The sequence below is a fragment of the Artemia franciscana genome, chromosome 5 (genome assembly GCF_032884065.1).
Source record: "Artemia franciscana chromosome 5, ASM3288406v1, whole genome shotgun sequence".
In the NCBI taxonomy this organism is placed as follows: Eukaryota; Metazoa; Arthropoda; class Branchiopoda; order Anostraca; family Artemiidae; genus Artemia; species Artemia franciscana.
In genome coordinates this window covers 25569673-25596458 of record NC_088867.1, presented here as the reverse complement: position 1 = coordinate 25596458, position 26786 = coordinate 25569673, and the positions used below count along the sequence as shown (strand labels likewise).

Genomic DNA, 26786 nt, shown 5'->3' with positions numbered 1-26786 from the left:
TTTATATGCGGAATAATTTCTGTTCGTTTTAAGTTTTATTGCTGCTCCTTACTTGCAGTTAAACAAGCTAGTTTAGTTATTTAATTTTTATATACAACCGCTCCCGTAGTACTCCGTGACTGATCACCAAGACTAGATGGTCCATTATATGTTTTGATCAATATTTGTTGTGCACTGGAAGGATAGACAATTACATCATATTAAAAAAGTGAAGATGAAATACTCGAAGAAATTGTGCGAACATGATAAAGTTATCGCTGCCTTGAATAATGACGAAAACAAATATTTGAACTATGAAATAAGTAATTGTGGGTATCTTATAGGAAATGTATGCGTGAATTGTCATGACAGTGAAATATTAATTTTATTGGAGTGCCGAAAAGATTTAACCTACATGATGGTGGGTATGTGAAATTATCATTTCCAGAGATGATAGTGCTCAAAGAGAATACAAACATAAAACTATTAGTTGATGACGAGGGACAGCTTCTTGCTGTTGTTTGTGGTAATACGTTACCCACTGATAAATCCTATCGTCATCTTTCCGGTATTAGCATACAAATAAAAGCAGAAGGAAGAAGAAAGGCCTATTGCTGCAGCAATATCATAAGACTTTTCTTATCTATATACCTACACTGCAGTCGTTATTTAAGAATAACGTGGTAATAAACACTGAAATCATAAGTATAATAAAAAGGGCAATGGCGGACATTATAACAAAATAATATATAGATGTACTGATGAAAAACAAAGCACCTACAAACATAAATAATATCACCGATGGTTTACCAACAGTACATTCAATGAGCCCAATGCTACCAGTGATGAAAGGTGTGATAAAGTTGTAGCTAAATCTATGCTAAAACTTCTGTATGACCCCAAAATGGAATAAGTGCCATGCCAAGAGAAAATATAATAACGTATTTTATGGAATATTTTGTCCCCAAAAAATCTAATTTCAAAAATTCCTTGTCCCAAAATCTCTAAGTTAAAAGAAATTCTAGGTTCAAAATTTATAAGTCCAAAAAAATATTATGTCCGAAATAAATCAGTTTAAAAAGAAACTTATAGGAGGGAGGGAAGTTTTTTTGGTGGGGGGTGAATGGTCATTGGGGCCCTTGAGGGGGACATGGGGCCCTTGAGGGGGACATGGACCCTAGAGGGAAAATTGGGGCTCTGGAGAGGAACTCGGGGACCTAAACTCATGTGCAAGCCCAGTACTGGAAAACCGGTGTGCTCAGGACCATTAAATTACAAAAAGGATACCTGTTCGATTGTAGTCATTGTAATTTTTGGAGATCGAAACAAGTTTCATTAACCATAAAAAGAATATGTCTTTGCAGCAAGTATTTTAAATCACTGTGGTACGCGAATTCATGGATTGATGCCGAAAAAGGTGCCAGGAAACAAATCACTGATAGCATTTACCATATAACCAACTCCAATTGAGAAATTGATTGTACAAGTAACTTGTTATGATATTTTGATACTTAACATCTATTGGGTACCATCCAAGGGACAATACATTGATTGCTAAGAATCTATATCTAAGATTATAATATCAACAATGACTTGTTGGCTCAGTCAAGTAACGTGTCGTTTTTTTATCATAGGAAATAATGGGTCTGACGTTCGATTTATACATCAGACATAAATTTTTTTAAACCAAGGGAAAACTGCTTAGAAGCTAAAAAATAGTGATGGTTCAGTTGTTATTTTAGAAGGCCAGATGTAAGGGCTGTCATAGAACGTATTGTATTGTTTCACCGACATATGAATGAGTACACAATACCCGATAACGAATCATTCTTGACATTCTTAGAAACCTGTCAAAACATTTTCGGAAATCAGGATATGGGTCCACTTGTATTCGTTATATGGCTTCACCAACAACATGAATGATTACGCAATACCAGATCTTGCATCATTCTTGAAATTCTCACAATTCTCGGAAACCAGTTTGCATATTTTTGGAATGATTGCAAAAAAAGCTGTAAACAACTCCAATAGTGCATTGGGGTAGAACTGCGACCGTATTCATTGAAGGGATTCTACTGTAGTAATAAGTATTAATAGTGTTATATTAGAGATAGTCGTAACAGTAGTAGTAGAAGTATTAATAGGAGTACTAGCAAGTATATGTTGCTGTTTGGTAAGTTGAAGATCCATTTCGTTATACCCCGAAGTTCCAGTAAGCTGTTCAAAATATTGCTGATACTATGTCAGTCGACTATGAGAGTTCAAAGAGTGAAGAGCTAAACCAGTTTTCAATTGAATTGGATATAGTCCTTGCTAAGAATTTGATGAACTTGCGTGAATAACCAAGCACATATTACAAACGTGAGTACTTTTGGGGCGGCAAATTGGAACATTCTGTTCTTAAAATTTGTTACCTGTAGTGTTCACCCCCCCCCATTGTGACTGAAGATTGTAAAATGCCAAAATATAAACCGTTTGATCTTGTCCTAGCTTCATTTCAAGGATATCCCTTATGACCATCAGTAGTTATTAAAACCACCAAAGACCAGAAAAATCAAGCTAGATATCTAGTCTTTTGCTATGGCACCCACTCGGAGCATAATATAGCTGAAGCACACATCCGCAATTGGAATGACCATTTTAAAGAAGCTTGTGCGAGGACAGATAAAGATGTAAATAAGGCTTTTGAAGAGCAGCACTTATCCCCTGATATTTTCAAGACTCTAAGTAAGTCCTACTTATCACTACCCGCTAAAACTAAAGGAAAATCCAGCCTAGCACCATTAACTCCAACTTCTGCAGCAGCATCAAATTTAAAAGAAATAATAAATGAAACTCAAGAGGAACTAATGAGCACTAAGTCTAACCTAATGAATGATATTTCTCGTGTCGTATCAAATACAATGAAAGATCGCCGAGCTTCGGAAATTATAAGTGAAGATATTGTGAACGAAGTTTATAATTCGATTTCCCTTGAATATAATGCCAAATTTGAAAAAATTGAAACAACCCTTCGAAAACTTTATAATGCCGTGAACTTGCTTGAAAATAAAATCTCTAACTTAGAAGACAAGTTTGACCAACTAGAGCAGGATGCCTTACTTGATAGCCTAATTTTCTACGGTGTGAAACCAAACCCCAATGTGGAACTGAGAGAAAATCTTAATGGAGTGATAACACAAATAATGGGCTTGCAAGATTTTAAAGAAATGGACCTCTTAAAGGTTAATCGATTCCGCATGCCTGCTAATCAAACTGAGAATGTGAAAATCGCCCCAGTTCTAGTAAAATTTTCAAGCTTAGATACTGCTCGTAAAGTGTTTGCAGCAAAAAGTAAGTTGGCAAAGTCAGGTGTATTTGTTTTAGAAAACCTAACTAAAAAGCGTCGGGATCTATTAAACGCGGCTCGTAGCACCTTTGGCCCAAGAAGTGTTTGGTCTGATCACGGTCAAATTCTAGCCAAAGTTCCTGGTGAAACTCGTATACGCAAAATAAATTATTTGCATGAATTTATTAGTATGTGACTGGTTAATATTTTCTTGATGCGTGTCCTTTCCTAAGTCATTCTTTTTTACAGTTTCTTTTTATTTCGTTTCATTTTTTTTTCATGCTCATGGTTCATCCCGATAGTACCTTCTGTGCTATTAATTATTTATGTGTTTATAATCCTTTGACAGGTTTTTCTTTCGTAATAGATTTAGGTAAAGATTTCTTTTTTGTTCATCTGGTGATTTAAATGGACTCCAAGTAAAACCTGCTTTTGTCAATATTTTAAGTCGTGAAAGACGCCTTTGCGAGCTTGAAAATAATCCTTTTGATCTAATTAGTATTGTGAATAATTCTGTGGGTCAGGTTAATCAAAACCTGACTAATATAAACCCTGTTTGTAATAGTAAATATGTTTCGGAATTGGGGGGAGAGGAGGTTACCAAAGGAAATTATTCTCTGACTGCACTTCAGCTTAACATTCAGGGTCTTTCCTCGTCAATAGATAATTTAAGACAAATAGTTTCGGATGGACAGCCTGATGTTGTTGGTTTGTGCGAGACATTTTTGGATTCTGGCAATGAAATGCTATTGGATATCCATGGCTACAAAATGGAACATATAAACCGCTGCAAGATGGCTAAAGGAGGTCTTGCCATGTATATATCTAGTAATTTGCATTATTGCTTACGGGATGACTTATCAAGGAATTTTGAAGGTATTTTTTAGTCACAATTTATAGAAATTAGAGTTAATGGTATTGATCTAATCATAGGCAATATTTATCGTTCTCCTAGTGGCGCGGTTTCGTTGTTTCTTCGGAATCTTGAGGAAATACTTGACTTAATATTGAAACGTCCGTGTCAGTTAATCATAATGGGTGACTTTAATATAAATTTGATGGATTCAAATTCTTCGGCTTCAGTTGATTTTCTTTCAACCATGCTTGCCGCAGGAACTCTACCAACTACATCCATCCCCACACGATTAACTAATGTTACAGCTTCTTTGATTGACAATATCTTCTCTACGCTTTGCTTGAAGAAAAACTCAATTTTAGTTACTGATATCTCCGATCATTTTCCCATATATTCTCGGTTCAGTTTTAATCGGGGAAGGAATAACCGGGCTCAAGTGTTTGATTCCTATTCTATTAGGTTTGGTGAAAATGAGTTATCTCTTCTTGGTTCTAAATTAGCGAAAAATTCGTGGAGCTTATTTGATAATAACAAGGATTTTTCTTGTTTATTTGAGTCGTTTTATGGAACCATAAAAGAGGCTATTCTTAACATTTGTAAAGTACCACCTTCTAATCGCAGGTCTAAGAGGATTATTCCTCTAAACCCATGGATGACATCCGGACTTCTCAAAAGCTGGAGAAGGAAAAATAATCTCTGGAGGTATTATAAATGCGCTACACTTTCAACGAGTGCTATTCGTCTTTGTCAATTCAAGATTTACCGGAATATATATAATTCCTTGTTTAGGAAAGCCAAATCTCTCTATTATCTAAATAATTTTGCTGCGTGTAATAAGGATATTCGTAAAACTTGGAAGGTAATAAATTCTGTGCTTAAACCTGGTTCTCAATATAGCTCTTTACCTATGAGTCTGGTCATTGGTGATGAGACTGTAGAGGGTGAGCTTAATGTCCAAGAAGCATTTACTTCATTTTTCGCTAGTATTGGTAATAATATCGCTTCCACAGCTACTTTTTCTCGGTCTAAGTCGGACTTTAGATCTTACCTCGGGCCGTCTTGTGTTAAGTCTATGTTTCTAGAGCCAGTAACAGAAATTGAAATTACTAAAATTGTTAATGGCTTGAAAGACTCATCTTCATCTGGGCCAGATTCTATTCCTACTAAGGTAGTTAAATCTATTCTTCCTTCAATAGTTGTGCCTGTTACAAAACTTGTTAATCTTTCATTTAAATATGGGGTTTTTCCAGATCCTCTCAAGCGTGCTCGGATTATTGTTCTGTATAAAGGTGGACCAAGAAATGATCCAGCAAATTATCGACCAATTTCAATTTTATCAGTATTTAGTAAAATCTTCGAAAAGGCTATGCTTTCTCGTCTGCTTAAATTTCTAAAATCTAAAGAGTTTTTTCATGATTTTCAATTTGGTTTCCGAATGAAGCACTCCACTGAGCATGCCTGTATGACCCTTTTGAATTTTATACATTCTGAATTGGATTCGGGATTAATTCCGGCTGCTATATTCCTGGATATTCGCAAGGCATTCGATTCCTTAACCCATAAAATTCTTCTATCGAAGATGTCTCATTTTGGCATTAGGGGTAATGTATTTTCTTGGTTTCAATCTTATTTGAATGATAGGTTAATTTCTGTCAATCCACAATTTAATTTCTGTCAATCACAAGTGAATTTTAGCGTCCCTCAGGGATCAGTTTTAGGGCCAGTGCTATTTTTGATTTATATAAATGATCTTTTTTACGCAGTAAAAAAGCAGAAACCTATTCATTGCTGTAGACTCTGTCATCCTAAACCTTCCCTTGCCCATAGTGCCAGCTATAGTTCACCATCTTCTGATGTCCTTGTTTGTTTTGCTGATGATAGCACACTCGGCACTTCGGGGAACTGTGAATCCAAGCTTCAATTAAACTTGGAATACTTGTTTGAGAGAGTAATTTCATGGCTTGATGCTAATTTTCTTACCCTAAATTATTCAAAATCCAATTTTTTGATATTTTCGCATGTTTCTCAGATTTATCCCAAGTTATCAGAAATTCATCAGCCAAATGGGATAATTCACAGATCTAAAGATCGATATGTTCGTTTTTTGGGCATTCTTGTTTATGAAAATTTGTCTTTCAAGCGTCACATTGATTTGATTAAATTGAAGATATGCAGGAGTCTCGGTATTTTAAGGAAACTCAAACATATTTTCCCTGGATCAATTTTGGAAATCCTTTTTCACTCCTTGATCCGATCTTACGTTTCCTACTGTCCAATAGTATGGATGTCAACCTTTCCTTCACTGTTAAAACCACTTTCTAAGGTTTATAATAAAGCTAGAAACCTCATTAAGGAAACTAACCGTTCAAGAGTTATCCCATTACTTGATATCGAGTCACTGTATATTCTTTCGTGTGCATGTTTTACTTTTTCTCAGCTTCATGGTGACCTCCCCCGTCCCCTAAGTGTTCAGCCATCTTTCACCTCTGATCAGAATAATTATAATCTTCGCAATACCGAAAATCATATTCAAGTTCCTTTTACTCCTTGTGTAAGGTCAGACTTTAATCCTTTAATTGTGAGTTACATTGTATGGAATAAGTTGCCCGAATCAGCTCGAAGGTGCCACTCATTCGGTTTGTTCAAACAAATTATTAAAAATTCATTGGCTTCTTAGAAATTATTTTATCTCTTTTTATATGTGTATATGCGTGTATGTATGCATATATATTTCCTGATTATTTCATTGGAGTCTATTTTATCTACAGATCTACTTAATTAATTTAGTCTGTTCAATCTATTAGTCTATTTAGTTTTGTTTTCTATAGTTTTTCATTTTATTTATACTTTCCTCTCTTCTCCTTTTTGCTCTTCTCTCTGTGAGTAAGTGATTATTTTTTTTTCTTCTCTGAGTAAGTGGCTCGTTCATTTTCCCCTTTTTTACAGGCCAAAGAGCCTTTGGGGAAATAGTAAAATGTAATATTGTATGTGTGTTTCTTGATGAATAAATCTTATCTTATCTATCTTATCTTATCTTACGCCTTTTTGACGGTCTGTATACACATAGTATGTTTTGATTTATTTCAATTTTCTCCTCAATATATCCTCAGATGCTCATTACAACATCCTCAGCCATTGTAGTATTCGCTAGAGAAGTGGTAGTTTTAGTCGTAGTAGTGGTAGTAATAGTAGCAGTATTAGTAGTATTGGTAGCAGTAGCAATAATAGTAGTTATGGTAGCTGTAGTAGTGGCAGTTGCACAAAAATATTGCCTTCTTGGTCAATTCATCATCTTCCTTATCATTTCCCAAAAGTTCCAAATTAATTTATTCAGTCATTCCTGAGTTACACCCTTTTGACAAACAATTTATGCATAATGTGTTTTGAATTATTACAGTCCTTACCTTGAAGGCTGGCGGGGAAGTGTTGACCTGTGTAAAGATATAATTACTGGACCTTTCAACTATTCTTAACAAACTAGCTGTCTAAAAATGTTTGATTGGATGAGTTTTTGGGAAATGATTGACGTTTGGGGGGGGGGGAGTGTGGCTGGTTGCCATCCAATATCTTTTGACCCTAATTCAGGGCACTAAAATTTGTAATTTCAATCAAAATGGGTTTTAGTAATAATTGTCTTGGGGGGGGGGGCTGGTTGCCATCTAGTATCTTTTGACTCTTATTAAGGGCACTAGAACTCGTATTTTCAATAAACACATTATGTGCTCCCGGAGAATAACTTACAGTCCTTCTGAGTCTCTCGGGGGTTGTTTCAACTCTGGAGGGTTTTGGAATGACAATGTATTTTAAAATCAGAAAATTAAAATTGCAAGACATTGGTTTAAAACGTTTGCACCAACACTAATTTACTTCCAACTGTTATCTACTAGCTCTAGTCTTCTTAACTTTGTCAGGTTTCTGTTATAGGTAGAAAAATAGCTGTTCCAAGCTTCCATTTTTGCAATTTAGAAAAAAAAATTGCCATAAATCTCGTTTGTAATCGATCCATCAAGAATTTTATGTTTGAAAGTTGAGCTATGTTCAACTCAGAAAATTACTAACAGATCGCATAATTGGTGCTGCAGTTGTGGGTAATTTGCGTAAACTTAATGGATTTTATATATTTGGAATCAGCATAAAAATCCATTTGCTGTTGATATATTTTTGAGTTACCATTGTGCCCGAATCGCTCTTCACTTTCTCTTCGTTACCACGATCTGTTTGATCTCAAACTGACTCAAGGTAATAGATGTTAACTGACAGAAAGCAGGAATAAAACTGAAACCCATAAAAATCTTTCTATTATTCCGGTTGAAGGTGAAGCAATTTGCGACACGCTTAGTATTTTGCTAAAAAAAAAAAAAAAGCTGTCATTAGCGTGGAACGAGAAGGAAGGTGTTAAGGAGTTTTTCAAATTCAAGATTTCTAATTTAAAACTCACTCAAAAAAAAAAATATATTGATTCGCGATTCCGGTTAAAGGCCAAATGATATGCTACATGTTTATCACGGGGCTAAAAATATTACACTGTTCAGAACGGTGGAGAAAGCTTAATGGGGGCTTGAGACTCACTTTCTATCCCCATCATTGTAAATACTTCCAGTTTTCCACCTCAAACTAAGTACGATATGCATACCTGTCCACTAAAAAACCTAATTGGGAGAAGATGAGACGAGTGGAGGGGTTGGAGGGACTATCGGCGTACTTCAGTCCTCTACCCACTTAGATCGAAAATTTTTTGCGTCATTCCAGTTCAAAGAGGGTGCAACTTAAACAGCGCTAGAAAGCTAGCACAGGTATTGGAGATATTTGCGACCAATTTTGACAATTTCTGGGGATTAAATTACGTGTGATTCCCTGCTCAAACACGTAAAACATACCTAACCTTATGTGAAAAAGCTGGCAATGCAAAAAGCAGAGGAAAATAAATATGTAGTTGATTATATTCATGTAGAAATGGATGTTTCAGAAACCTAATGTCTGAACTTGAATGGCAGCCTTACAGAAAAAAAGGTACTATGCTTATGTAAATATCACAATGCTTTATCCATGCTTCTTTTCTGTCTCGAAATTCCTTGACTCAGGACAAAATTTTTGCTGCTCCCCAACTTGGATCTTTTGATGAATCCTAACGAATCAGAAAGATTTTATGCAATTAATTTCCAAATGTTTAAATCTTGACACTTAAGGTTATCGTTTTTTTAACTTTACCATACCTTCCTGATTCCATCGCCGAAACCAACAGGCTCTTCAGGATGATCATTAGGATTTCTTCAACTGCAGAGCCCCAGCCAGGTAAAATTTTTCTCGGGGTTATTTCCATTTGAAAACCCTAAAAATAAGGGATTGATGGCGGCTTGAAACAGAGAAAATTGTTTTTAAAGGTGTCATGAAGACCCTCGGGAATTTTCCCAGGGATGGAGGAAGCACTATCAAGATTTTTCTTGTGGATTTGACACAGCCAAAGGTAATAAAAAAAAATCGAAATAAAAAACTATGACTGTAACTATACCATAACTATACCTGTAACTATATAACTATACTAGTAAACAATACCAACCGCTTATTCACATTATACCCAATTTTCTATTTTAAAGCATGCTTTAAAATAACGTTCATATGTAGCGATACAAAAATGGAATCACCATAACTAACTGCAAAGTCTTTTCCATAAATTTTTGAAGAAGAAGCAATATTTTGTCGTGAAAGTACTGATAATTGCCGAATATAAATTTGTTATTAAAATTCATTGTTCAAAAGGTTATTCGACTCCCTAAAAGCTATTTTAATTTGATCTTTAACTTTTTTCTTCACTGTCGCTGGTTTATTTTCTTGAGGTGTTTCATATGATTTTTGAATAAAATTTGCAGTCCTTTTTGAGACATTCGTTATTTCCTTGTTTAAAAAAGAAGCAAAATGATTGGTGCAATACAGATTGAGCTAGAGAGACGGAGATGGGGAAACCACAAGAGACGGACAGGCAAGGATAGAGAGGGAGAGAGGGAGAGAGAGAGAGAGAGAGAGAGAGAGAGAGAGAGAGAGAGAGAGAGAGAGAGAGAAACACAGAGCGAGAGAAAGAGAAAGGAAGAAGCCAAAAAGAAGCATAGATCATCCTTTACCAAAAGGGTTGTGATCTGTATTATTGATCTTAGAGGGCCTTCCTATGTAGAGCGCTTAGTCATGCAGATGACACTAACCCTGGCTATTGTTTCTTTGTCATTCTGTATTAGAGGTATTAAGTCACTTCCAAAGAAACTAAAAATCTTTGTCCAGCGTATGTTGTTCCTGCATAATATTGTCTCAACAAGTCTGTGCAAGCTGTTCGAATGTGTTGTTACCCCCAAGTTTATAGCAACTATTTAGACTCCACATCATTAGCTCTGCTTCCAATATGGATTCAGATATCCAGAATCACTTTCTGATATTACTGATTCGGTCAGTTGAGCCGATAATTCTGGACTTTATTCTATTGCTTGATGGACTCGATATCATTCGGGCGTTCAGCTTCCTTATTTCTATGGTAATGTTTCTTCCTACAATTAAGTCGTTAATTTTTACAACTTTAAGGTTTATTTTACCATATCGCCAACAAATTCGTTTGAAGGTTTCTCTTTTTGAACCTAAGGAGCCAGTACCCCTGGGTAACTGTACCTAAATAGCCAGTACCTATGTGTCCGAAGAAGAGCCTGAAAATACGAAATTCCTTCTCCTGCTCTGTTTAAGAGCTATATTATTGAGCCAGTCTTCTTTCATATTCATCATTGTCCCACTCGTTTCAAATTCAAGCAATATGCTCAACGTTAGTCGAACAAGTAAACGACTGTCAACAATTTCCAAAAGCTTGTAAGATATATGCCTGAAGCTGATCTCAAATTTGAAGTTTGATTCCCTTATACCCTGATCGTACTAGCAACATTCTTAGTCATTCTGGACAATGCCATTGCAACTGCATACCATTGAACAACATCTTTGTTGAATGTGATAAAATAATCGGTTTCCAGAGACACCTGTTGTCCATCAGTTTTAGCTTGGTCTTGTAAGGACTTCTTGCTGACATTTAGAATAGGCATTTTTCCAAAACCAAAGCACAATATCTTTTAAATAATTTGGATTATGTGATAACTATTTCTTTCAACTGTTTCAGCTTGACCGACCTTCTCCCTCTCTCAAGATGTATTTTTTAAATAATAATGTAGGAACTATTTTTCTTCATTATCAATTTTCACACAGACTTAATCACTATCAAACAGTTCGTAGTAACGAACTGTAGTAAGGAGCGACCCGGTTCAATAGTAAACGAAACTCTAAAAAATGGAATTTTGATGCTAAAAGATACATCAAAAGAATTAAATTTTCATGCTGATTCTAGATATATAAGTTTCATCAAATTTAATCTTTGTCATCAAAAGTTACGAGCCTGAGAAAATTTGCCTTATTTTGGAAAATAGGGAGAAACACCTCCTAAAAGTAATAGAATCTTAACGAAAATCACACCATCGTGTTCAGCGTATAAGAGAACCCTATAGCAAAAATTTCAAGCTCCTATCTACAAAAATGTTGAATTTCGTATTTTTTTGCCAGAAGACAGATCACGGGTGCGTGTTTATTTGTTTTTTGTTTGTTTTTTTTTTGTCTTTTTTCCCCAGGGGTCATCGTATCGACCAAGTGGTCCTAAAATCTCGCAAGAGGGTTCATTCTTACGGAAATGAAAAGTTCTAGTGCCCTTTTTAAGTGACCAAAAAAATTGGAGGGCACCTAGGCCCCCTCCCACGCTCATTTTTTTCCCAAAGTCAACGGATCCAAATTTTGAGATGGCCATTTTGTTCTGCATAGTCGAAAACCATATTAACTATGTCTTTGGAATGACTCACTCCCCCACAGTCCCTGGGGGAGGGGCTGCAAGTTACAAACTTTGTCCAGTGTTTACATACAGTAATGGTTATTGGGAAGTGTACAGACGTTTTCAGGGGGATTTTTTTGGTTTGGGGTAGGGTTGAGGGGAGGAGGCTATGTGGGAGGATCTTCTATTGGAGGAACAATTCATGGGGGAAGAGAAATTCAATGAAAAGGGCGCGGGATTTTCTAACATTACTATTAAAAAAAACAATGAAAATATAAACACGAAAAAGTTTTTCAACTGAAAGTAAAGAGTAGCATTAAAACTTAAAACTAACAGAGATTATTACGCATATGAGGGGCTCTAAAAATACTTTAGCATAAAGAGCGAGGTATTTAGGAGGAGATAAATACCTTGCTCTTTATGCTAAGTGTTTTTAGTAATTTCAACTATTTATTCCACGGCCTTTCTGATTCAGGGGTCATTTTTAAAGAATTGGGACAGCTTAAGATTTAGTATAAAAGGCAAGGTATTAACGAGGGGACAAACCCCCTCATATACATAATAAAAAATATAAGAGCATAAAAGTTTGTTATGTAAGTTAACTCTTAAGTTACGTATATTTTTTACAAATAAAAATTTTCGTTAAAAATTAAAAGTATTAGTTGCCTTTTTAAGTAACCGAAAAATTGGAGGGCAACTAGGCCTCCTTCCCCACCCCTTATTTCTCAATCGTCTGATCAAAACTAAGAGAAAGTCGTTTAGCCAAAAAAAAATTAATATGCAAATTTCATTTTACTAATTAATGTGCGGAGAGCCAAAATCAAAAATGCATTAATTCAAAAACGTTCAGAAATTAAATAAAAAAAACTAGTTTTTTAAACTAAAAGTAAGGAGCGATATTAAAACTTAAAACGGACAGAAATTACTCCGTATATGAAAGGGGTTGTCCCCTCCGCAATCCCTTGCTCTTTACGCTAAAGTTTGATTCTTTGCCACAATTCTACTTTTTAAAACAATTAAAAACTTTAGCGTAAAGAGCGAGGGATTGCGGAGGGGACAACCCATTTCATATACGGAGTAATTTCTGTCCGTTTTAAGTTTTAATATTGCTCCTTACTTTCAGTTTAAAAAACTAGTTTTTTTATTTAATATGAAACAGGGTCCAAAAAGGTTTTCTTTAAATTGCAATAACACTTTTTCGAAATTAATATATAAAAACTTAGATTTTAGTGTTCGAAAAATTTTCTTTAGAAAATCAGTGAATATAGGAAACTTTGAAGTAACTATTTTTTTTTTCTGTCGAGGAATTTTCTTTTTAAAGATAAACGCATTTCATTGTAAACTACCAAACGCTTTTCGGTAAGAGAGTTATAGTTGCAAAACGTTATTGTTGCAAATAGATTTTTCCTAAGGGTAGATGAAATTTTTATTAAAGCTACTAAATAGGTACTACACGTATTTTCCCTGGTTTTAGATGGTCCGTTAAAGTCAAATTATTATCTAATACTTGTTAGCTAAGTCGGTTGGACCACTATTCCAATGATCGAAAATGACCATTTGAAGCTCGATTAAATTTGGCTGGGATGAAAAGCCGGGATTTTGTTTCTGCTTTTAGGGGGTTGATTTTGTCACTGGATTTACTTCGTTGCTGTAGCACTTTAGGTTGCCTCTGCATTAAAGGTTTAATAAACTCTTTGTTAATTTTTTGCTCTCATTTAGGAGCTCACTGTTTTCAGGTATCTTTTCTAATTTTTTTGAACTCTAGAAAACGCTTATTCGTCATTTTTTTCCAGTCTAAGCGTAGTGATTGTAAATCATGCCTTATCTTACTAAGATCTAATTAATATGGCACGGATAAGACTAATAAATGGTTACTTACCAGGGTTTTAAAGTTTTCAATAACTTGCATTGCCGAAATATTAGGATCGTCATCCAGTTCTATTATAGACCCACTGATAGCTTCGATTAAATGTTGGAAAACCCTGAGGAACATTTTATACTGTTCTCCAGGATTATTAGAATACTTGAAATAATTCCTGCAATTAAACCAATTAAACAGTGAAAAAGGCTATATTTTTCAAAGAAATTACACGGTGTAATTTTTGTTCGTTTTAAGTTATAATGTCGCTCCTTATTTTCATTTAAAAAAACTTGTTTTTTTTTGTTTAATTTCTGGACGTTTTTTAATTAATGGATTTTTTTCATCTTGGCTCTCCACCCATAAATAATTAAAACGAAATTTGCATATTAATTTTCCTTGGGCTAAATGGCTTTTTCATAGTTTTAATCGGAAGATTTTGAAAAAAAAGAGCGAGAGAGGAGGAGGCCTAGTTGCCCTCCAATTTTTTGATTACTTAAAAAGGTAACTATGACTTTTAATTTTTTACGAACGTTTTCATAAGTAAAAAATATACGTAACTTACGAATTAACTTACGTAGCGAATTTCTATATTCGTATGTTTTTATTGCGTATATGAGGGGGCTCACCCCTCGTCGATACCTCGCTCTTTACACTAAAGCTTAAATTTTGTCCCAATTCCTTAAGAATGGCCCCTGAATCACAAAGGCCGTAGAATAAATAGTTGAAATTACTAAAAATACTTTAGCGTAAAGAGCGAGGTATTACGAGGAGGTAAACCCCTCATATGCGTAATAACTTCTGTTCGTTTTAAGTTTTAATGCTGCTCCTCAGTTTCAGTAGAAAAAACTTTTCATATTTAGTTTTTCATTGTTCTTTTTAAATAATACTAGAAAATCCTGCGCCCTCTCCATTGAAAGTCTCTTCCCCAATAAAACGTTCCTCTCCTCCATTGAAAGATCCTCCCACGTGACCCCCCTTCAACTCTCCCCCCAAACCAAAAAAATCCCCCTGAAAACGTCTGTACACATCCTAGTAACCATTACTATATGTAAGCACAGGTCAAAGTTTGTAACTTGCAGCCCCTCCCACGGCGACTGCGGGGGAGTAAGTCGTCCCCAAAAACATAGTTATTAGGTTATTCGACTATGGTGAATAAAATGGCTATCTCAGAATTTTGTTCCGGTGACTTTGGTGGGAAATGAGCGTGGGAGGGGGCCGAGGTGCCCTCCAATTTTTTGGGTCACTTAAAAATGGCACTTGAACTTTTAAATTCCGTTAGAATGAGCTCTTTTGCGACATCCTAGGACCCCTGAGTCGATACGATCACCCTGGGGAAAAAAAAACAACAAAAAAACAAATAAACATGCATCCGTGATTTGTCTTCTGGCAACAAATGCTAAATTCCACATTTTTGTATATAGGGGCTTGAAACTTCTACAGTAAGGTTCTCTGATACGCTGAATCTGATGGTGTGATTTTCGTTAAAATCGTATTACTTTTAGGGGTTGTTTCTCCCTATTTTCCAAATCCCGGCAAATTTTCTCAGGCTCTTAACTTTTGATGAGTAAGACTAAATTTGATGAAACTTATATATTTAAAATCAGCATAGAAATCCAATTCTTTTGATATATCTATTGGTATCAAAATTCCGTTTTTAGAGTTTCGTTTACTATTGAGCCGGGTCGCTCCTAACTACAGTTCGTTACCACGAACTGTTTGAAAAGAAGTTTTTTTAGTGCAAAAGTTGTACGGCTTCGTAAACATTCAAGTACTGATGGCGTGTCTTAAAAGATTTAAAGGGATAAGATGAAGTGGTGTATTTACCCTTATTTTCTAAAATGAGGCAAATCTTCTCAGGCTCGTAATTTTTGACAGGTAAGACTGATCTTGATGAAACTTATATATTTAAAATCAGCATTAAAATGCGATTCTTTTGATTGGCATCAAAATATCATTTTTTTTTAGAGTTTTGGTTACTATTGAGCCGGGTCGCTCCTTACTACAGTTCGTTACCACGAACTGTTTGACTACTGTTGACCTGACTATAGTCTAATCAAATACCGAGGTTTGGAGTTCAAAAGTGTATTCAGCTAAACTTGGTGGAAATTAAAAGTTGAGTCTAATAAAAATGTTGTTTAACCCAGCCTTTAAGGGCTACATTGATAAAAATGTTTTGATGGCCAGGCCACGTTACAAGAACGATTTAATCTTCTTTGTAAGAGCACCTTATTATTACGCTTATTAAATTTACTTTCTTCGAACAAATAAAGTTCGGTAAAAGATGAAATCCTCTTTTGTCCAATAAATCAGACACAAACGGTTCTTTTCATATCACTTAACTTAAGAATACCTTCGCCTTTTTATAACAGCTGTAATGAAATGTCAAGTCACAAAATTGTATGGTCACCCCTTTATTTCAAGGAATAAACAGCATTGAGTGACATTGGAAAATCCAGTAAATAACTGAAGACCCAATTTAGTTTACTTTTAGTGGACAAAAAAAAGACAATGTTGCGAGGTATTGCAACATTACTTGTTTTTAGAGCTAGCCCTGATATATGAAAAAAACTGCTCTTTTAATTAAAGGCTAGGGATTGGCCAGAATTTATAGAAGCGACGGAACAAAACGTCACTAAACGAATCAAAATTAAGTAGCGAAACAAACACAAGATACGGATCTGAGAGAAATAAAGATTGTCTTGTGTCTAGATTAAGTTAGGCAGGAGAGGAACTTTTGGTAAGTAACTTTTCTTTAAGTATCTGTGGCAACCACCTGTCTTCTCTCAATTTTTTGAATTTAAAGTTAAAATAATATCATAGAGCCTTTTTGTCATTTTGTTAAACCGATATATCATATTTTTGTGTTTTGAGCTGAGCTGTCAGTTAAAGCCGTTTGAATTCCTTTTTGGATTTTAGCCCTACATTTAATTAGAACCGTATCATCCCCTTTGAGGACCTAATCCTTTGTTTTATTAAAGCATAAAATCCCTCAGATAATTTAAAGTCACTTTCGGATTTACTCTGACTTAATTCCTTTGACTAATGTATTTTATTAAGCAAAGCTGTGATTACCCTTTAAATAGCTCAATGTCCTTCTTAGATTTTACTTTGATTTGGTTGCGCGTCTTATAATTTTATCTTATCTCCTTTAGTTAAGGCCGAGTCAGTCAGGTCTACAGCATTATTCAAAGATAACTCCATCGGAAAATGAATTAATACTAAGATTTCTCCCTTTATCAAGGACCCCAGAGGGTCCTCTCCCCAAACTCAAAATAACTGTTAGTTGTGCCATAGTAAAGATTAGTTTGGAATAACCAGTTGCTAACGTAGGAACGGAAGCTAACTGAATTTCGCCTGCCCCCCTTAGCTTGGTGTCTCTTCGAAATTAAGCTCAGTTTTTATAATTAATCTCATACATATAATTAAAATTAAAATTTAAATTATTAATGTAATTTAAAATTAAAATTACATATAATTAAAATTTCCTAGACAAAGGTTTTTGTTTGCCACCTAGATTCGTTCTCTGGTGTCTATACAGTAGAGTTTGAATCATATGATGAGGTTTACCCCTCCCATCTCATTCTTGTACCTACCCAATCCTTTCTTTGCTGTGTATAGAGGTGGACGCCTTTACAGAGGGGCTACGAAACTAGAAGTGTTATTAGTTGAGCTAGGGGTAGGCTGGGAATCTGAAATTCCATCTACAGACTAGCAGAATTCATTCAATGACATTTTGCTTGTTGAAGTTGTACTTTATCCAAGATCCAAGGGGCGTTTGCTCTTGTTAAGCAAAATAATTAGTAAAGTTCTTGTTTCGAGTTGTATCGATATATTTGAGTCTAATCGTATTGGTCATTCCAAATTCTCTTAGCTCCCTTTGGAAACTCTTTATTCTTCTTTCTCTCATACTATTCGAAGAAATAGTAGTACCCCAATTCCTCAACGAATTGGCAGAATTTACCTTACCAGATAATTTGGATTAAAGGATTCAAATACTTTCAAACTCGGGCCTTAACTAAATAGTCAAGTGTATTCTAATAAAAATATTCAGTAATTTTGGTTCTTCTGGAGCTCTCTCGGACGCGTCCGACTTCTCTCGCGTACCAAAAGCCGGAGTTTTACATGCCATGCCAAATTCCCTCGCACACATTTTCGTTCTCCCCCCCCCTCAGTGTCTACCCAACCCACTTCCTCAACCTTGGTCTCGTTTACAGCACCAAACAGCACTCCCACTGATCAACACCAGCTCACAGCAGCCTTTTCAGTCACATGCCCTTTTCGGAACCCCCTTCAAGTTTCAAAAACAGATTCTCTCACTGCTATTGTAGACTGTGGGACAAAGCTGAAAGAGTATTGTTCAGATGATTTTATTTTCCCAACTTTTCTTTTCAACAACACAGAACGTATTAGTATGGATATAGTGTGTGAGTTGGAGAGTTTGATTAATATAGTTAAAGCTTCAGTCGTAGTTGTAGTCGTAGTCGTAGTGTCATTCGTTTGTAAAGTTTTTTAATGTTACTGCTAGTAAGCAAGAATAACTACAGCTTTAGTTCGTTAGTTATATTATATTCTATCTTGACTACTCAGTTATTGTGATTGATTTTTAGTGGACGTTTGGATTTATTTCGAATTATCTCAAAAGTGTTGACTATGGATTGTACATGTATTTGGGTTTTGACGACAATAACGAATTTTTGGATTGTCCGTTTCTTTAGTTCGTTAGTTATATCTTATTATATTTTGACTAGTCAGTTATTGTGAACTGATTTTAAGTGAAGGATTAGAATTATTTTAAATGGTTTCATAAGTGTTGACTACAGATATATATATATATATATATATATATATATATATATATATATATATATATATATATATATATATATATATATATATATATATATACCGGGACTTTTCTTAGGGAGGTGTCCGAGAAGTCCCGGTGCATTAGTTCAATGGATTTAAATCTTTTTGCCAGACCCAGCAGTTCATCTTTGTCATCTCTCGGTCCATCTTCTTCCAAGACTCTCCTTCCAATCGAAAGTACCAAACCACTTTAAAACTCCAACAGTTATGGTATCCGCCCGTACACCAAGACGGCAACAGTTATGGCATAGTCAAATACATTTCCCCTATTTTTGGAGAAAAATAGATGGACTAATTCAGAATGTCTTTTTTTCCGATAAAAGTTGCTGTAGTTTTTGTACTGAGGGTTTTTCATGTAAAAATGCTTCTTTTAGAAGTTTTCCTAAAAGATCCAGATCCATGATTCTAGAAATATCTAAATTTGTGACATATCTTTAAGTTTCTCCCGTTGTATAGCAGTTGCCCAGCTTTATCATAGCGTGATCACATTTCTCTAACCTCTGTTGAATGAGTTGTAATCCATGAGTGAATATCATTTGGGTGATGTTAGTAACAAGATGGGGAACACTTGTTCTACGAACAGATTTTGAAGTCTACTGCCTATAAGGATGTAGCTAAATTACTCAATTTTGAAATTCCTAAATTGCACAATTTAATTGTTCTTATTTTTTCTTCTTAAGCCTTTTCTAAGGCTATTTCTGATTTTCTTATCTGGTTTTCATTAGAACAGTTTTCATAATGGTATATTTCTTATAAGTTTCTAGTTTCTAGAAAACATTTTGAATTTCAAGGATTTTGAAGCTACTAAAGCGAATCGATTTTTAAATCGCGTTTAAAAGAATTAGCATAATACAGAGATATGCCTAGAAATGTTTTGATTTCAATTTAAATTAACCCTACAAGCAGGTAATAAGAGCACAAACTATCAAATATAATAAGCCTAGGGTACTAGTACTAAAAACACAATAGCTAAGAGCTCATGTGGCACTTGTGACGAGGTCGAAAGAGCCAAGACCCAAGAGCTCATATGGAATGAGTTCTAGCAAAATTCTAAGAATCAATAAATTACTTTAAAAGGAAAATCAGAGGGTTAAGGCCGGTCGGGATTTAAAGTAAGAGCTCTGAGTCACGAGGTCTTTCTAAATATCAACATTCATTAAGATCCGATCACCCACTCGTAAGTTAAAAACACCTCAATTTTTATAATTTTTCCTCTCCCTTCAGCCCCCCAGATGGTCGAATCGAGGAAAACAACTTTATCAAGTCACTTTGTGCAGCTCCCTGACACACCAGCCAATTTTCATCGTCCTAGCACGCCCCGAAGCACCAAACTCGCCAAAGCACTGAAACCCACCACCTAATTCCACCAAAGAGAGTGGATCCAGTCCGGTTACGTCAATCACGTATCTACGACATTTATAAGCGTTTTCCAAGATTTCCGGTTTCCCCCTCCAACTCCCCCCAATGTCAAAAGATCTGATCGGGATTTGAAATAAGAGCTTAAATGAATTTACATTAATTTGAAATTAAGATCCGGTGACCCGTTCTTAAGTTAGAAATACCTCAATTTTTCTGATTTTCTCCAAATTAACAACCCCCAGCTCCCTCAAAGAGAACGGATCCGTACCAATTATGTCAATCTCGTAACTATAACTTGTGCTTATTCTTCCCATCAAGTTTCATCCCGATCTCTTCACCCTAAGGGTTTTCCAAGATTTCCGGTTTGCAAGATTTATGTTTCCCCCCTCCAACCCCCTATGTCTCCAAATCCGATTCAAATTAAAAATGGAGCATCTGAGACATAAAATCCTTCTATATATCAAGTTTCATTAAGATCCGATCAACCATTCGTAAGATATCTCGATTTTCACGTTTCCTAAGAATTCTGGTTTTTCCCCCCCCCCAACTCCCTTCAATGTCACCGGATCTAGTCATGATTCAAAATTAAATTTTTAAAGCACAAGATTCTTCTAGATATCAAATTTCATTATGATCTGATCACCCGTTCATAAGTTACAAATACCTCATTTTTCTAATTTTTCAGAAATACTCTCCCCCCCCCCAACTCCACCAAAGAGAGTGGATCCGAGCCGGTTATGTCAATCACCTATCTTGGACTTGTGCTTATTCTTTCCACCAAGTTTCATCCTGATCTCCCCGCTTTGAGCGTTTTCCAAGATTTTCGGTTTTCTCCCCCTAATGACACAGGATCCGGTCGGGATTTAAAATAAGATATCTGAGTTCGAGGTCCTTCTAAATATGAATTTTCATTAAGATACGATCACTCTTTCGTAAGTCAAAAATACCTCATTTTTTCTAATTCTTAGAATTACCCCCCCTCCCAACTCCCCCAAAGAGAGAATATCCGTTCCGGTTATGTCAATCCCGTATCTAGGACTTGTGCTTATTTTTCCCACCAAGTTTCATCCCGATCCCTCTACTCTAAGCGTTTTCCAAGATTTTAGGTTCCCCCACCAACTCCCCCCAAAGTAGCCGGATCCGGTTGGGATTGAAAATAAGAGCTCTGAGACACGATATCCTTCAAAAAATTAAATTTCATTAAGATCCGAACACTCCTGCGTAAGTTAAAAATACCTCATTTTTTTCTAATTTTCAGAATTAACCCCTCCCCAACTCCACCAAACAGAGCAGATTCGCTCCAGTTATGTCAATCGCGTATCTAGGACATGTGCTTATTTTTCCCACCAAGTTTCATCCCGATCCCTCCATTCTAAGCGTTTTCCAAGATTTTAGGTCCCCCCAACTCCCCCCAATATTACCGGATCTGGTAGGGATTAAGAATAAAAGCTATGAGATACGGTATCCTTCCGAACATCAAATTTCATTAGGATCCCATCATCCGTTCGTAAGTTGAAAATACTTCATTTTTTCTATTTTTTCCGAATTAACCGATCCCCCACTCCCCTCCCTCCCCCAGATGTTAAAATCGCGAAAACGACTATTTCTAATTGAATCTTGTCGGGTCCATGATACGCCAGCCAAATTTCATCGTCCTAGCTTACCTGGAAGTGCGTAAAGTAGCAAAACCGGGACAGACAGACCGACAAACAGACAGACCGACAGACAGACCGAAAGAATTTGCGATCGCGATTTGTCTCTTGATTAATACCAAGTGCCATAAGTATTAAAGCCACATACGATATGCATCATGGAACTTATAATAAAAGAAAAATTCCTAAAATAGTGAACACTGTCAAAATTACTACTGAACTCAAATTCAACTGTTTCAAACCTTTTCCCCACTGCCAGGCCAGAAACAAACGGCGGCCACTTGAACACACACCATCTTGGGAGAGAAAAAGAACTAAATTTGACCACAAATTATTAAACTATTCATCCTCCCCCACTGTAAGGGAAGCATAGCGAGCTTGAATACCACTGTCACCAGTTGTAAGGTCACCCTCTTTTCAGGACCAGGAACACAAACTTGCTCCTTCACTCTTACTGACGCATTGTTGTTGCATTAAGTAGACTTTAAGTAACTTGCGTTACTAAAATCTCTTCCTTAACGTATCAATTTTAGCCTATAAAATTACTTACTTAAACGCTCTAAGGAACAATCAAAACTTTTGGCACGTAATTTAGGTGATGTAGTTCTGTACTCTGTACTCAAATCCGGTGATAACTTGGCTTTAATGTTAAACTTGGTAAATAACAAGAGCTAAGAGCTCATATGGCACTTGTGACGAGGCCGGAAGAGCCAAGAGCTCATAGGGGATGAACACTAGCAAAGTTCTAAGAATCATTAGATTGCTTTATAAGGAAAATCAGAGGCTTAATGCCGGTCAGGATTTAAAATAAGAGCTCTGAGTCACGAGGTCCTTCTAAGCATCAAAATTCATTAAGATCCCATCACCAACTCGTAAGTTAAAAATAATTTCTAATTTTTCCTCTCCCTTCAGCCCCCGAGATAGTCAAATCGGGGAAAACGACTTTGTCAAGTCAAGTTGTCCAGCACCTTGACACACCTTCCAATTTCCATCGTCCTAGCACGTCCAGCCCACCTCCGAACTCCCCCGAAGAGAGCGGATATACTCCACTTATGCCAATCACGTATCTAGGACTTGCGCTTATTTTTCTCACCAAGTTTCATCCCGATCCCTCCACTCTAAATGTTTTGCAAGATTTTAGGCTCCCCCTCAATTCCTCTAATGTCACCGGATCTAGTCGAGATTTAAAATGAGAGCTCTGAGACACAGTATCCTTCCAAATTTCAAATTTCATTAAGATCCAATCACTCCTTCATAAGTTAAAAATACCTGATTTTTTCTAATTTTTCAGAATTAACCAGCTCCCGCCCCCCTAACTCCCCCAAATAGACCAGCTCTGTTTCGGTTATGTCAATAACGTATCTATGACTTCTGCTTGTTTTTCCCACCAAATTTCGTCCCGATCCCTCCACTCAAGCGTTTTCCAAGATATTAGGTTCCCCCCTTCCAACTCCCCCCAATGTCACTGGATCTGGTCGGGATTTAAAATAAGAGCTCTGAGACACGATATCCTTCCAAACATCAAATTTCATTAAGATCCCATTACCCGTTCGAAAGTTTAAAATACTTCATTTTTTCTATTTTTTCTGAATTAACAGGGCCCCCACTCTCCCCCTCCCCCCAGATGGTCCAATCAGATAAAAGACTATTTCTAATTTAATCTGGTCCGGTCCCTCATACGCCTGCCAAATTTCATCGTCCTAGCTTACCTGAAAGTGCCTAAAGTAGCAAAACTGGGACAGACCAACAGACCGACAGATAGACCAACAGAATTTGCGATCGCTGTATGTCACTTGTTTAGTACGAAGTGCCATAAAAAGTAAAGAAAAAGATGCCAAATTTCGCGGTGATAAATTTTTTCCAGTGGTATTTTTCGAAGTCATTGGGTGTGTCTGTCTACAACAATTATCCAAAGAGATTGTTTCCATTAGCCAGTTGTCTTCATCAAGAAAAAAAGGATTATGGTAAAGTTTAGAACTATTCAATTAAATTCAAGTTATTTCCAAAACGGGCAGCAGACAAACCGAATATTCGTTTAGTCGTCAAAACGTAAATATATATAAATATACATATATATATATATATATATATATAAATGTATATATATATATATATATATATATATATATATATATATATATATATATATATATATATAAATGTATATATATATATATATATATATATTATATATATATATATATATATATATATATATATATATATGTATATTTATATATATGTATACATATATAAATATATATATGTATATATATATATATATATATATATATATATATATATATATATATATAATATATATATATATATATATATATATATATATATATATATATATATATATATATATATATATATATATATATATATACATATATATATATATATATATATATATATATAGATATAGATATAGATATATATATATATATATATATATATATATATATATATATATATATATATATATATATATATATATATATATATATATATACATAATCTGTAGTCAACACTTCTGAAATAATTTAAAATAATTTCTAATCATTCGCTTAAAATCAGTACACAATAACTTACTAGTCAAAATATAATAAGATACAACTAACGAACTAAAGTAGCGGAAAATCGAAATATTCGTTATCGTCGTCAACACCCAAATAAATGTACAATCCATAGTCAACATAGATGAAATAATTTGAAATAAATACCAAGTCCAATAAAAATCAATGCACAATAAAGCTGTAGCTATTCTTGCTTACTAGCAGTAACATTAAAAACTTTACAAATGAAGGTCACTACGACTACGACTGCTACGATTGAAGCTTTAACTATATTAATCAAACTCTCCAACTCACACACTTTATCCATACTCATACTTTCTGCGTTACTGTAAAGAAAAGTTCGTAAAATAAAATCATCTGAACTATACTCAACTGACTCTAGGGTTCTGTGTTCAGATCTTGTTCAGTGGGAGTGCTGTTTGGTGTTGTAAACGAGACCAAGGTGGAGGAAGTGGTTTGGGTAGACACTGAGGGGGGGGGGGAGAACGAAAATATGTGCGAGGGAATTTGGCATGGCATGTAAATGCCATTGGCATGGCATGCCTTTGGTACGCGAGAGAAGTCGGACGCGTCCGAGAGAGCTCGAGAAGAACCGAAATTACTGAATTTTTTTACTAGAATACACTTGACTATTTATTTAAGGCCCGAGTTCGAAGGTGCTCGAATCCTTTAATCCAAATTATCTGGTAAGATAAATTCTGCCAATTATTTGGGGAATTGGAGTACTACTATTTCTTCGAATAGGATGAGAGAAAGAAGAATAAAGAGTTTCCAAAGGGAGCTAAGAGAACTTGGAATAACCAATGTGATTAGACTCAAATTTATCGATGCAACTCGAAACAAGAACTTTACTAATTATTTTGCTTAGCAAGAGTAAACGCCCCTTGGATCTTGGGTAAAGTATAACTTGAACAAGCAAAATGTCATTAAATGAATTCCGCTAGTCTGTAGATGGAATTCCTGATTCCCAACCTATCCCTAGCTCAACTAATAACACTTTAGTTCCCTAACCCCTCTCTACAGGCAGAACGGCTAGCCTACCTCTATACACAGCAAAGAAAGGATTGGGTAGGTAAAAGAATGAGATGGGAGGGGTAAACCTCATCTCAGATGAAAAGACCCGTTTGTGTCTGATTTATTGGACCAAAGAGGATTTCATCTTTTACCGAAATTTATTTGTTCGAGGAAAATAAATTTAATAAGCGTAATAATAAGGCGCTCTTACTACGATGATTAAATCATTTTTGTAACTTGGCCTGGCCATCAAAACATTTTTATCAATGTAGCCCTTAAAGGCTGGGTTAAACCACATTTTTATTAGACTCAACTTTTACAACAAGTTTAGCTGAACACACTTTTGAACCCCAAACCTTGGCATTTGATTAGACTATAGTCAGGTCAGCAGTAGTTCTTACAAGGCTCGAAACTCAAAAGCTTGCTTTTTTTCAGTAAGTCATTTGCTATACAGTTTTCAGAGGAACTTACTTTTGCAGCCTTTACACTACTTTTTTACACTACTTTTGCAAAACACCACTATACAATCAAGATTATCTTAAGTGACTATGTATTGACTCTATCAAACAGTTCGTGGTAACGAACTGTAGTAAGGGGCGACCCGGCTCAAAAGTAAACAAAACGCTAAAAAACGGAATTTTGATGCTAAAAGATACATCAAAAGAATCGAATTTTCATGCTGATTCTAAATAAATAAGTTTAGTTCAAATTTAGTCTTTGTCATCAAAAGTTACGAGCCTGAAAAAATGCCTTATTTTAGAAAATAGGGGAAAAAAACCCTTAAAAGTCATAGAATCTTAACGAAAATCACACCATCGCATTCGGCGTATCAGAGAACCCATAAACAAAATTTCAAGCTCCTATCTACAAAAATCTGGAATTTCGTATTTTTTGCCAGAAGGCAAATCACGGGTGCGTGTTTAATTTTTTTTTTTTTTTTCTTTTCCCCAGGGGTCATCGTATCGACCAAGTGGTCCTAGAATGTCGCAAAAGGGCCCATTCTAACGGGAATGAAAAGTTCTAGTGCCCTTTTTAAGTGACTGAAAAAACTGGAGGGCACCTAGGCCCCCTCCCACGCTCATTTTTTCCCAAAAACTAGAACTAGATTGTTTTCCCAAGAACTATTTTTTCCCAACTATTTTTACATGAACTAGATTGTTCAAGAGAATTAAAGACTTTGCCAAAATGATCAGAAACTTCCAAGATTCACGTTTTGCATTTTCTTTATAGACCAAGGACTTTGAAAATTAGATACGTGTAGCAACACCTCCTGGGCCGTCTCAGCATTCCGTGGAGGTTTCAGTTTTAAACCCTTAGCCGTTCCTGAGATTTTTCACACAAATTTAAAAGCTGCAAAAACGTAAAAATCGTTAAAATTCATCATTCACATTTCACATTTTCTTTATTGACTAAGGACTTTGAATTTACGATACGTGTTGCAACATCTTCTGG

General features: G+C 35.5%; 1 protein-coding gene across 3 annotated transcripts in view; it reads right to left on the bottom strand.

Annotated features, from left to right (window-relative positions):
* LOC136027162 (intraflagellar transport protein 57 homolog) overlaps positions 1–26786 on the bottom strand; it is a 67861-nt gene that overhangs the window by 28424 nt on the left and 12651 nt on the right. For all 3 annotated transcript variants that reach the window (XM_065704159.1, XM_065704158.1, XM_065704160.1), the window contains exons 2-3: positions 13880–14036; positions 9377–9492 (exon numbers count right to left, since the gene is read on the bottom strand). In XM_065704159.1, the coding sequence (XP_065560231.1) occupies positions 9377–9492; positions 13880–13993 (230 nt within the window). In that variant the 5' untranslated portion in view covers positions 13994–14036. The remainder of the gene's footprint in view (positions 1–9376; positions 9493–13879; positions 14037–26786) is intronic.